Source organism: Alosa pseudoharengus, unplaced genomic scaffold (genome assembly GCF_046254945.1).
Source record: "Alosa pseudoharengus isolate Yale_2024_CS ecotype anadromous, Long Island Sound unplaced genomic scaffold, YU_APseudo_1.1 YU_APseudo_1.1_scf_7, whole genome shotgun sequence".
In the NCBI taxonomy this organism is placed as follows: domain Eukaryota; kingdom Metazoa; phylum Chordata; class Actinopteri; order Clupeiformes; family Clupeidae; genus Alosa; species Alosa pseudoharengus.
The window spans coordinates 17,955,456-17,967,955 of record NW_027468859.1 but is presented as its reverse complement, the minus strand read 5'-3'; the positions used below and the strand labels follow the sequence as shown (position 1 = coordinate 17,967,955).

Sequence of the window (12,500 nt, the reverse complement as noted above, 5' to 3'; positions counted from 1 at the left end):
ATGGTGTCACATGACTGGTGTGATTGAAAGCACTCTCAGCTCCAACACCTTTTCATACAGCACAATACTAAACATACTGGGTGGAAAGAAACTATCGACAATATTGATGCAGAAAGATTCTCACATGCACACCCACACACACCAACAAACAGATTCTTAGCCTAAATGAATCATTTCATTTTTAAGTGTCACAAAAAGATCCACAAATACAGTGCATTTTAAAAGCCTTACAGAGACATGCTGTTTGGCAGGCAGAGGGATTTCGAAGGGGATGTCTGTGTCTTGGAAGTCCGAATGATCCAGAGCGTCAAGGTTGCCTTCATCAATCCCCTGCAAGAAAAAAAAAAATATTACGTTTTTAGAACGTAACATTAAACGCTAATATCGTTCTCAGGAAACATACATTTAATACAATTTACTACCTTTCATTATGTATAAAACGTGGTTAACATTTATAATATATTTGTACTGCATTTACATAAAACGTAGGTTCGATACAATAAACATCTCCAGCATTCACAAATCTTACTGTGATAGGCTGCGGTTTTAATCAAGCTTGAGCATACAGTGTGGAAAAAGACTGGCGTTTCATTTGAGGAGGCAACGGAGTGAAAATGTGAAAGGTGACGAGGACTCACGTCGGCCAGATCCAGGAAGCGGTTGAGGAAAATAAAGGCCATGTTCTCCCAGCCGACAGCCTGAGGGGAGGGAGACGGTCACCACATACACTCATCAGCGTGACATTCAACAACTAATGAAGAAACTAATATTGAAGTTTTTTTATTTTTTTATTTAAGTTGTAGATACATTTGAGTTCTAGCTACACACAACATTTATTTCTTAACTTTTCCTCAACCTCTGAATTCTCCTTATCTGTCAGCCTCAAACAAGTGCAAGTGCAAGGCCATATCGATTTAACCTTTAATGCGACCTAACTCGGATCAGGCGGAATGACAAACTAAGGTAACATTTCGACAAAATAATCGAGCCAAGCCAAACGGCTCTCTCTAACTTTTTGGTCTCTAACCTTATCCTCTGAACACACACACACACACACACACACACACACACACACACACACACACACACACACACACAATTCATATAAACGAGAGAGCACAGCGTGCCATGGGCCCATTTCTCATGGGCTTCGGAGGCCCTCCACGCTGCATTCTGCCTCGCCTGATTGGCTGAAGCCTGTGAGAGAACGTCCAGGTGGTGTGGCAGCGTGCTTCACCCCCAACCTATTCCCCCACTCCCCAAACACACACACACACACACACACACACACACACACACACACACACACACACACACACACACACACACACACACACACACACACACACACACACATACACATCCCCCAGGGTTACCTTGGCAGTGAGTCCTGCCTCGTAAAAGGCTTTGTCAGCTGGAATCAGCTCTGTGTGTCTCAGCAGAGCGATGGACAGCTTGGCTGCTATGGTACTCTAGAGATAGAGAGGGAGAAAGAACAGAGAGAGAGAGAGAGAGAGAGAGGAGAGGAGAGGGAAAAAGAACAGAGAGAGAGAGAGAGAGAGAGAGAGGAGAGGGAAAAAGAACAGAGAGAGAGAGAGGTTGAAAGACTATCAATTCAGACAGGTAAAAGGGCAGTGGACAAACAAAAGTCAACAGCAAAATTAAAGGGTCAGAAGGGAAAAAACAAATACAGGAAACAGTAAACAGTGACACCACCATCAAACATGGCCGTCACCTCCCGACTGTCCCAAACCCCGGGCCTCGTGAAGGCAGCAGACAGCACCATTACCCTGAGCACTCACGGCCGTGGACAGCCGCGCGCGCGGGCCAGGTGTTTACTCACAGCTTTACTGGGCATCCGCCCCAATTTACCCAGACAGCCCTGGCCTTCGTCTGGGGCAGAGCCGCTCTGAAGATGGCTGCCTGCAAAATCGGTTAGCCCGAGCAAGCGGCGCGAGCTGTGACTCACCAGCTGGTCCAGGCCCCTGGCGGCCGAGCGGGAGGCGTAGTAGTGGGCGATAAGCAGCATCTGCTCAAACTCCTCATGAGCTGGAGAGTTGGCCTCCGACGACTTGGTCATGTTCTCACACTGCACACACACACACACACACACACACACACCAGAAGAGGTCAGTGAGTTTAGAGGGGACTTGGTAAAAGGTACATGTGCTTATTAGCATTAAATAAATCCAGCTAATTTTGATCCATTCATTATGCTCCTTGATCATTTCTAACTTTTTCAACACAAAACCCTTTACATAAAAATGAAAAAAAATATACAGTATATGACAACACACCAAATTCAAACTACCGGTACTTATTTTGCAATGCAAACCCCCTTCAAGTAGAAATGCCTATCACACCGTGTCTTGACAAAGGTGAATGACAACATGACTACATTTCAGAAAAAGCATTGCAGATTTCCTGAACACTGTGCCTGCCGAGTTCAAAACCCATATCAGTAGCCTGTGCTGGAGACCTCCCAGAAGTCTGTGCTCTCACCAACGCCAGCATGACGTCTCGGAGGTCGGCCCACATGCGGTAGGACTCGGCGTTGTCCCTCTGCGACTGGCCCAGGAGTTCCAGGAACATGCGCTTGTAGATGTTGAAGTTCTAAGAGCAGACGGGCACAGGGAGGCACAGAGGAACCATTAGCCAGCATAGAGGAACCATTAGCCAGCACAGAGGAACCATTAGCCAGGCGAACTAACCGATGGTCTGAGATAAAAATGACTCTCCACTAGGATTGAAACAAGACTCTATAGGGCTGTATTTTGCACCCTGGCGCCTGGCGTAAAACTCGTTTTCCAAGTTTAATTCGGTATTTTGCACGTTTATTTTTTAAACAATGCGCCCAAGGGTGTGGCAATTAACAACCTAGGGAGTGGCATTGTCTAAAAATCGCTATTGTACACCTGGTCAGAAGTCTTCCTCACAGCCTCCACCTGAAGGAAGGCTTCCTCACACCTCCAGCAATTTAGATCAGTTTGCATCTAGCATTCAGTGCCACTCAAAATACAGTTTTAAGAAAATTAAGATGAAATCAAAACAAGTCAATGTAAAGTAACGTAAACTCGATTGTGACGTTACTGTTATTCTTAAAAGATGAACAGCCTTAGATAGTTAGATAGTATATGAACTAGCCTACGAGGGCCACTCAAGAACTATATAATGGAGAGTTATCTTGTGTTATCATATTTAATATACCCACCTGCGGATTGGCAGGTACTCCGTGCTGGATGTAGAGGTTGAGGACCCTCTCCGGATCCCCCTCTTTGATCAGGTGAGTGGAGTATAGAGCCACGTATTTGTGGAGGATCTTATAGTTCTGTCAAAGGTTCGGGAGGAAATATTACACAAAGACTTAGAGCAGTGATTCTCAAAATTTTCACAATGAGTACCACCTCAGAAAACAATTGGCTCTCCAAGTACCACCACTATGACCGGCATTAAAATACAGTAGCGTAGGCCAATTTGCGTTGTTTCTTTTTTTTCCAAGAAAAACAAAAACTAGTTTAAATGTAACTTCAGTGATCGCATCAGTTAAGGACTTTTATTATATATTATATATATATAATTTAAAGTGACTATTTAGACTTTATGAAAAACTACCTTGGAGACTCCCAGAGTACCACTAGAGAAAGTCTGCGTACCACCAGTGGTACCCGTACCACAGTTTGAGAACCACTGACTTAGAGTAATCTCCCCTCTGAAGCAGTGTTTGAATTCTAGGAGGGTAAAGATATTGATATGGGTAAAGAAAGGGGACAACTATGAGCAGCCATTGTTACTTCAGCCGAGCATGCTATGCGTTCGGTGCGGTCTGTCTGTGTGTTTGTCTGTGTGCAAGATTATACAAAAACTACAGACACGATTTTCATGAACTTGGTGGAAAGGTGTAGCATGGGTTAAGCATGAACCCCTTTCCATTTTGGAGTAGCTTCTACTCACAGGATGACTTGATAAATTTAGTCCCTCCGGGGGAGGTCTGTGCACTCACGAGTGCCCTTCTGGTTTGAAAGATAGACAACACAACCTAATGCTCTGCCCTTGGTTCATTGTGATGATCAAGATGAGTTGCAACATGTTTTTATTAAGACATACACTTGCTGTGCTGCTCCTTTCTTTTGTTGTGATATCAATGATGAAGTTCAATAAAATGGAATTACTCTCTCTCAGTTTAGCAGCAAAAACGGGATGGAAAGCGCTTCTATCATGTCAGTATTATATAACGTTGAATATATCCAATAAAATGAATCACCATCTATTAGTGTGCATTTGGGTTTTGTCTAAACAGCCAATAAATAATACATCCCCTTTATGTGGAGAAATATTTATGGTGTGCAAGTCAGCAAATGACAAAACAATGCTTTTATTACATATGGAATCGAAGTCTACAAACAAAAATAGATCCTGTCAAGACTTTGAGGTGAATTTTAGAGTATGAGGTTAGTTACTTCTTTCTATTTGCTGTTCAATTTTGTTTGTCTCAAGTAGCTTTATTTACCATACTTGTCTGATATCGACATGGTGTCTACTACCCCTCACCATGCCTTAGTTATGCTGCTATAGCATAGTGCTGTCATGGACTTTTCATGTGCCACGCCGTACAACCACCCCCCCCTCTCCACTCTCCCCTTCTCTCTCTCTCTCAACTCTCCCTCTCTTGCCTATTCTCACTATGGTATACTGTAACAATATATAGTACCACTGATTACTTATTGACATTAACCATTTGGATTTTCAGTAATACTAACCCACTCTACATCTCTCTTTCTTCCCCCTTACTGTACCTCACTTGTGAGGTATATCATCACCAGTCATCAACCATCCGTGTGCTTGGCCCTCCTCTCACCCATCTCACCTGAAGTCCCATCCTCCACTGCCCTATAACTGTTCCCCTATCTGGATTCCTGGCCCGTACAGCCTAGCGACCAATCACCTGCCTATGACAACTCTGCCCGGATTCCTGGCCCGTCTGCCGACCCACCACATGCCCCTTGACAACTCCCTTCCCCTGGACAATTCCAACGCTGGACTATTGGAACTTTCTGTCACTAAATCAGGATTAATGCATTATCATACCGGATACGTAATCATCCCACCTCTTGTAACTTTCACCTCAGGTGCTTTAAACACCATGTCCTATTCTCCACACCTGACTCTCATATGCATTTGTCATGTATACAGACCTTACTGTCCTGTATTGACCCTAGGCAGATGGGTCAGGCCCTTGAGTCGTGGATCTGCTCGAGGTTTCTTCCTATATGTACTGTATCTCCAATTCTAGGGAGTTTTTCCTCGCCCCTGTTACCCATGGGCCTTCTTTCTTTCTTTTCTTTTCTTCCTTTCTTTCCTTTTTCTCTGATTGCCTACATTCTGTAAAGCGCCATGATACATGTGTAATGTTTTGGCGCTCTATAAGCACAATAAATTGAAATTGATATCCGAGTGTGTGAGTTTAAATGTCTTTAGTGTGAGTGTATATAAACTTCTGACTTCTGTGTTATGTTAGAAATGTGAATTCAGCTTCTTCTCCAAATATTACTGGCATATTCATTCTCCATCTGAAGCCCTTGAGTATAACTGAGAGCAGGAGACAGCTCAGGGGCTGGTACCTGTTTGGACGCTGTGTCAATGCACTTCTCCCACTGGCCTCTCTCCGCGTACATGTCCAGGGCTGCCATGACGTCCACACCCACCAGCTGTAGAGAGAAAGCGTCGGAAACTCAAGCAGAGATAAGGGGCCATTTTCCACCCAATTTAACACTGTTTCACTTTAACACAGTGTCATTTCAACACTGTGTCACTTTAACACTGAGGGCCAGATGTACTAATGCTTTTGCGCCCACTTGAGGCATATTTTCTTTGCAAGGTGCACGTAAAAAAATGGCGTGATATGTACTAATAAGCCGAAGGCGGGTAAAAGTGCAGACTGCCTGTTGCGGGAGCTGAAAATGGCAAATTGCGTTTTTCCATGTCATGCATTCATGAGGGTCAGGAGAAAGTGTTTTCGCTGCTTCTTCGCCGGCTCTGCCATTATACACACGTTTGCAACAATTGCTAGCGTTTCGTTAGCCTCCCTCTGTGCTGTGGATGCAGGATGGAAACTGAAACTGCTTCGGTCGCCGGGTACGATACACTGAACTTGCAAGCGGGATATTCTTCCTACAGGCAGTAGGGGCGGGCGAGAGAGTGTTCATTCGCCCTGTAATGAGTAATTTAACAATATACCGACTTACGAAGATGATTAATTAACACGAAAACGTTGCCTGGTGTCCCTTTAAGAAATATTCAACTTCTAGCTGAAAAAAATGCCATAAGTAATGCTGTCTTTTTTACAGCTGACCAATCACAAGCGGATTACTGAGACCTGTGGTTTCCCATGACAACAAGTAAAAAATGGAGGTGACAGAACACCAGTTGAGAGACTCGTTTTACTGTCTGAGCATAGGGAATTGTTTGACATGACTTCACAACTTTACCATAACATACCAAAAGCAATAGCCAACCCCAATTTTTTCTTCTGCGATATTTTGTATCCACACGTAACGTTAGTCACTTTGCCTATCGCAAAAAAAAAGATTTTTTTTTTCTGAAAAAGCGGTCTGCATAACTTCTTTTGTCAGAAAAAGACACTAAGTCTGAACGTCCTACTTGCTAGGTTTGACTATTGAATCTGTCACAGCCTAAGCAGTAGCACAAGTAGTTTGAGTAGTAAGTAAGTAGTGAGGAGTAACTACTGCTCTTCATTATCACATTATCACACATTATTAATACATTATTATGTATTGTATTATTTCATGATCGCTTAATGTTTGATTCCTTTTAATGTTGCCATCAGATAACTTCATTCAACTGCGCTTGTGATTGAGGTATGCATTCAGTTGTGAACATTCGCAAATTGCGGTAGGGGGGCGGAGAAAGGAGCTGATTACCCACTGAGCTACAGGTATGATAAATAGCACATAAAACTGAAGATCCACTGCGTTCGCTTTCTGCAGTTTGGCCATGGCGCTGATAACGCTATGTTCGGAAATGTACGTACATCTGGTCCTGAGTGTCATTTCAACATTGTGTCACTTTAACACTGAGCATAATTTTAACACTTTTTCTATTTAACACTGAGCATCATTTTAACACTCTTCCTGCATTCAACTTCACCGGCATTTGTTCATGTTTAGTTACATGCCTGTATATTCACCCTTATTTTATTTACCCATGAATATCATCAACAAACACTGTAGTTTTATCTTGTTCTGAACCTGTTTTGACATGCAACAGGACAGCAGTGATTAACATACTTCAACAATTGAGCCTTCAACATCATAAGGGGACATACAATTGCCTTTTACGCAATTTTCTTCTTTTTTTCTTTAATAATGTCTGTGACGTTCAAACAAAAGCACGGTGAAACATCGGGATGAGAGAGAGAACCAATTTGGTGTGTCAAGTGTATTATTCCAACTCGGATGAGTATAGGTCTCCATCCTAATTTGCCTTTCAACCACTGCAAATGGAATGAGAGGGTGTGTACAACAGACAGATGAAGACAGAGAGACTGACAAAGGAGAAAAGGAGGCCGAGATAAAGAGAAAAGATTGAGTGAGACAGAGAGAGTGGAAAAGAGTGAAAGAGAAGGACTGAGAAAAAATAGTATCAGGATGTGGCTTTTTGAAGTGTAACTACCACCGTTGTCAGTGTTGTCGTTCCGGTTATTGCTAGTCCTCTGAAGCACCCATAAGCAGACAGCAAGCAGCTTTGTGTTCACCAGCTGGAGTGCCACAACTACTCACCGAGTCAACTTTGCCTTGGTTCTTCAAGTGCTCTTTGTAACACTGATCCACGTAATCTTCCAACCTAGAAAAAGATGGCACAGTGGTAGACACTCTCCATGGGAACAAACAAACGCATGGGGAGAGAGGGAGAGAGAGAGAAAGAGAGAGAGAGAGAGAGAGAAAGATATAGCACTTCTGCTTACAGAAGGCTTTTAGAGTCCCAGCAGGATGATCCATAATGTGGAGAGGTGAGTTGTTGGAGTGTTTGAGACAGAGCAATAAGGATGGGATGCTGAGGAAATCCATCACTAATTTGTGAGGAGCGACAACAACAGCTCCCCTCCAACAAATGCACCAGATAAAAGATGTTTAACTGTTACACTGCGTACAACTGTGCTTGAACTGAACTGATGACTGTCTATGATAGAATAAAATATGAATAATCAAATAAATCACATAAATTGACAACTCGCACATTTAACAATATCGAGGTTGGCCTTTGCAATGTTGAAGAAACTGTACCGGATGTGTGTGTGTGTGTGTGTGTGTGTGTGAGTGTGTGTGTGTGTGTGTTATCTTCGCCTCCCAACAATTGTGTAGGTTGCAGCGTTGTCAGGGACGACCGGAGGGGGGTGGAGCTCACCTTGGATCCAGCTCCTTGGCTACCCTCTTGGCTTTGTTCCATTCTTCACCCGCTATGAAAGCATCCACAGCTCCCTTAATGAGGTCCAGGTTGAGATACAGCTCAGCTGCCTGGAAACACACACACACACACACATTTTGTGTCTCAATGGGCTTTTGGAGCTCGAAGGACACCAGACAATAGGCAAAGAAAAATACAAGTCTTTCATTTAGCATAATCCACCCTGTTCCTTTGGCTATCTTGTGCTTCTCAGTAGCCACACAGCCTACTCCTGTTTCCAGTGGCCCCTACTCTCTGCACAAAAGCTCTGACTGGCACCATGTTTTAGTCCCGTTTCTCTGCCCTTTCTTTGTAATTGCTGCACTGTTTTTGTGTAAGCCTATTGGCAAGTTAACCTCACACAGCTGGTAAACACACCACAATACTATTTCTTTTTTTTTTTTATTATAGTGTGCTTCATAATGATTTTTCTCTCCTCTCAATGCTGCCCTTTGAGAGTGGGTCTGTGTAGATGACGTGTACTTTCATAGCAAGGTTGAGTTTCTGGCAGAATGGAGGTCGCATATGCAGAGGGTTTTGGCAAACTGTTTACCCACAATCCACCAGAGTCTCTGACCTTGACAGTTAACTCTGTGCTTATGCAGAAAAGGGTTTTGCGCAACTGTGCAACAGCCTTCAAAGCTGATAAATACATTTGTAATTGAATATTAGCAATGGGTTAGGAAAGGGGAGGGGGTCAAACTGTACTGAAACTGTCCAGTACAAGCTAGTGTCCATCAAAGTATTGGATGGTGGATTGTAGGAGAGGAAGTGATGCGTAACTCACTGCGTTGTACTTCCTCATCTGGACGAGGCGTGGTCCCACAGCTTGGACGACCTCCACTGACCTGTCCTGACCCAGGAACTTAATGGCCAGCTCAGCAGCCTATTGGGTTGGGAAGAGACGCAAAGAGGTCAGAGAATCAGAGCGATAGACAACCATGAAAAACAAAAGGACTCTGCCTGAAGCAGCAAGGGAAGCAGAGGCAAGACTCCAGACTCAAGACTTCAACCCCATGAGTGAGGACAGCCCCGGGAGAGGCCTTTCTTCTGTATGGCGAGACTGTTATGGTTTGTATAATTATATTATAGTATACTAGTGCAGTGCCCGTTCAAGCATGCTATTCCTTTAGCCCAATTACATGCCTACAGGTCGGCCTGCTTTCAAAATAGGACGATAGTGAAAAACATAATTCCAGGTAAGTATTCAATAATGAATACAGATAATATAATAATAAAATAAATGTGAAATGAGCAGAATTTAAGCATGGCTGCATGTGACATTTTTTACAAATCATAATGACATAATCCTAACAGCTGTTTTGAGTCAAGGCTATATGCTTAGCCTATTGAATAACTTGATGATAAAGAAAACAAACCATTTTGTGGAATTTGCAACGGTGTGACTCAAAAACAGTCTCTGGTGGCCTATAAGTGACATCACACTCTGTCTGCCACTCGTTGCTTGTCGCTGGTTATGCTTTGCAAGTGTGTCATTCTGAGATGTTCTTTAATTTGGGACCATTATCGCTCGTTTCAATTTAGGACCTTGCAGTTGGAATTGTCGTTTGCTTATTCAAAGTCTAAAGACAGTCCAAAGTAGCCTGGGCTATTCGAAGTTTCCGTTTATTGCACATCATTTATCACGTCATTTTGAAGAGCCACTGCATACCTGTGTGTGTTGGCGTGATGTTGCAAAATCCGCGGAGTCATTTTATGCAAGAAAACCGCATACAAGGGGTCTTTATTGTTGAGGTCAGACATGTTAACACATCTTGCACTCTTTTTACCCGTGTAACCTACACCGATCCAGTTCTGCCAAAGCCCTGCTTCTATCCTCAGTGGTAGCTTACAGTACAGTGCTGTGTGGGAGGGGGAGTGGCTAGCAAAGAAAGCCAATGTGTGCTTTTTTTACCGATATATTTTACGTTATCTTTTGCTTTTCTTATTCACATCAAATTTGGCACTGCACTTACAATAGTATAAGTATATATACTCTTTTAATCCCGTGAGGGAAATTTGATCTGCATTTATCCCAATCCATGAAACACACTCAGCACACAGTGAACACACAGTGAGGTGAAGCACACACTAATCCCGGCGCAGTGAGCTGCCTGCAACAACAGCGGCGCTTGGGGAGCAGTGAGGGGTTAGGTGCCTTGCTCAAGGGCACTTCAGCCGTGCCTACTGGTCGGGGTAACAAGTCTGAAGCGCTAACCAGTAGGCCACGGCTGCCCCAAGCCCTAAGTACTCATGCCCATAGCAAGACACCTGCCAGGTTTGAAATCAGTCTGACAAACGGTCAGACTGATTTCATTTGTAACTTTGTATAACTTCTGTATTGGTGCTTTGGACAAAAGTGTCTGCCAAATCCCATAACCATAACTGTGAACTGCACAGTACAGTATATACACACACATTAGGTATAGACACAGGTCAGTGTACTTGTGAGCACTGTTGATCATATTCTGGGGCTGAATGAGCTGCAAACAGATGGATATCTGTGTGTTTTAACACACAACTGTGCTGTATGTGTTTTTTTTTGTGTAGAAGTGTACATTGTGTGTGTGGCTGTAAATGTGTATTTGCACATTCAATTGGGTATTTGCACTAAAAAATGAACTCTTTGAAAGAGAGAGAACGAGAGCTCACCTTCATCCAACACTTCTCCATCAGGGCCACATTGGCGGTGTCCTTCACTCGCAGGTAACACTCCACCGCCCGGGCGTACTCGCCTGTCTGTTCCCACTCACGAGCCTGCTCCAGCACCCCCTCCACACCCCTGCACACACACACACACACACACACACACACACACACACACACACACACACACACACACACACACACACACACACACACACACACACACACACACACACACACACACAGGTACCCATGCACACATTAGGAATGGCCATAAACACAAGAATACACAGGTTCATCCAGTATCCGACATGACTAACTTCACTGAAAGCCTAGTTCAGCATTGTGCTTTTAAGCCTCATTGAAGCCGTTACACACAATCTGTGGAGCACCGACTTTTAACAGAGCCAAGGTCACTGAGAGCAAACCGTGCTTTCAGGGATGCACAAAGACAGCGGAAACAGACATCTTGGTGAGGAAACATTCTTCCTCCTTTCTTCCCCACGCTCTTCTTTCAGCCTACATCCCTTTCTACCTTCATGCTGCTGAATTAACGGAAAAAAAAAATCTGTTCTTCCGTCGTAGAGTCTAAATGAAGCGGCAAGTGCAGTCAACAAGAAAGTCGCCGTGTGTTAAAAAGTTCACACTTGACCACGCGAGAGGGCCAAATTATGCTTGATTGGGTCGTGCATCTAACCATGCTTAAGTATATTCTCTCTCTCTCTCCTTCTCTCTCCCTATCTCTCTCTCTCTCTCTTTTCCTGTCTCTTGGTTCATGAGAGACCTCTTTGATGTTTTCCCACAAGTCATTAAAAATAGGCAGAAATGATCAGTGGAGACAGGCGAGCTGTGCATCTGCTCCGTTAATGAGCTTCTCATTACCCATATAATTTGGGATAAAAAGCCGGCATGTTTTAATAAAGGCCACGGCAGGCATGTGTGTGTGTGTGTGTGCACGTGGATCACTGGCAGAGAAGGGACTGGGAGTGCTCTGTGTGTGTGTGTGTGTGTGTGTGTGTGTGTGTGTGTGTGTTTTTCTGAGCGGGTCGCTCACTCGCTTGCTCATTCTCATCCATATACAGCGAGATACATGATGCGTCGGCCAGAGATGCCAATGGATTGCTAAGCCTATGTTTGTGAAAAAAGGCTGCAGCTGTGCTTCCAGTGCATAATTCCATGTAAAATGTTATAAATGAAAGTGCACTTTGGCAGCTTTTTTCACAGGGACCCATCTGTGTATAGGAATTCATAGCAGATAAAAAGGGGACATATCTATCACATGATCTAACAAATTATTATATCTGTTACATCATGTGATAAATGTTGGCTGACGTGTGTGTGTGTGTGTGTGTGTGTGTGTGTGTGTGTGTCTGACACAGGATGCGTCTGGAACA

The 12,500-nt window shown here is 43.7% G+C and overlaps 1 protein-coding gene across 1 annotated transcript in view; it reads right to left on the bottom strand.

The window, feature by feature from the left end:
* The window catches only part of ift172 (intraflagellar transport 172), a 55,664-nt gene that overhangs the window by 3,330 nt on the left and 39,834 nt on the right, over window positions 1-12,500 (bottom strand). Inside the window, exons 35-45 of the mRNA XM_076272121.1 lie at window positions 11,113-11,242; window positions 9,248-9,346; window positions 8,422-8,531; window positions 7,797-7,860; window positions 5,619-5,705; window positions 3,212-3,328; window positions 2,503-2,613; window positions 1,970-2,089; window positions 1,377-1,472; window positions 639-698; window positions 232-330 (exon numbers count right to left, since the gene is read on the bottom strand). Of these exons, the coding sequence (XP_076128236.1) occupies window positions 232-330; window positions 639-698; window positions 1,377-1,472; window positions 1,970-2,089; window positions 2,503-2,613; window positions 3,212-3,328; window positions 5,619-5,705; window positions 7,797-7,860; window positions 8,422-8,531; window positions 9,248-9,346; window positions 11,113-11,242 (1,093 nt within the window). The remainder of the gene's footprint in view (window positions 1-231; window positions 331-638; window positions 699-1,376; window positions 1,473-1,969; window positions 2,090-2,502; window positions 2,614-3,211; window positions 3,329-5,618; window positions 5,706-7,796; window positions 7,861-8,421; window positions 8,532-9,247; window positions 9,347-11,112; window positions 11,243-12,500) is intronic.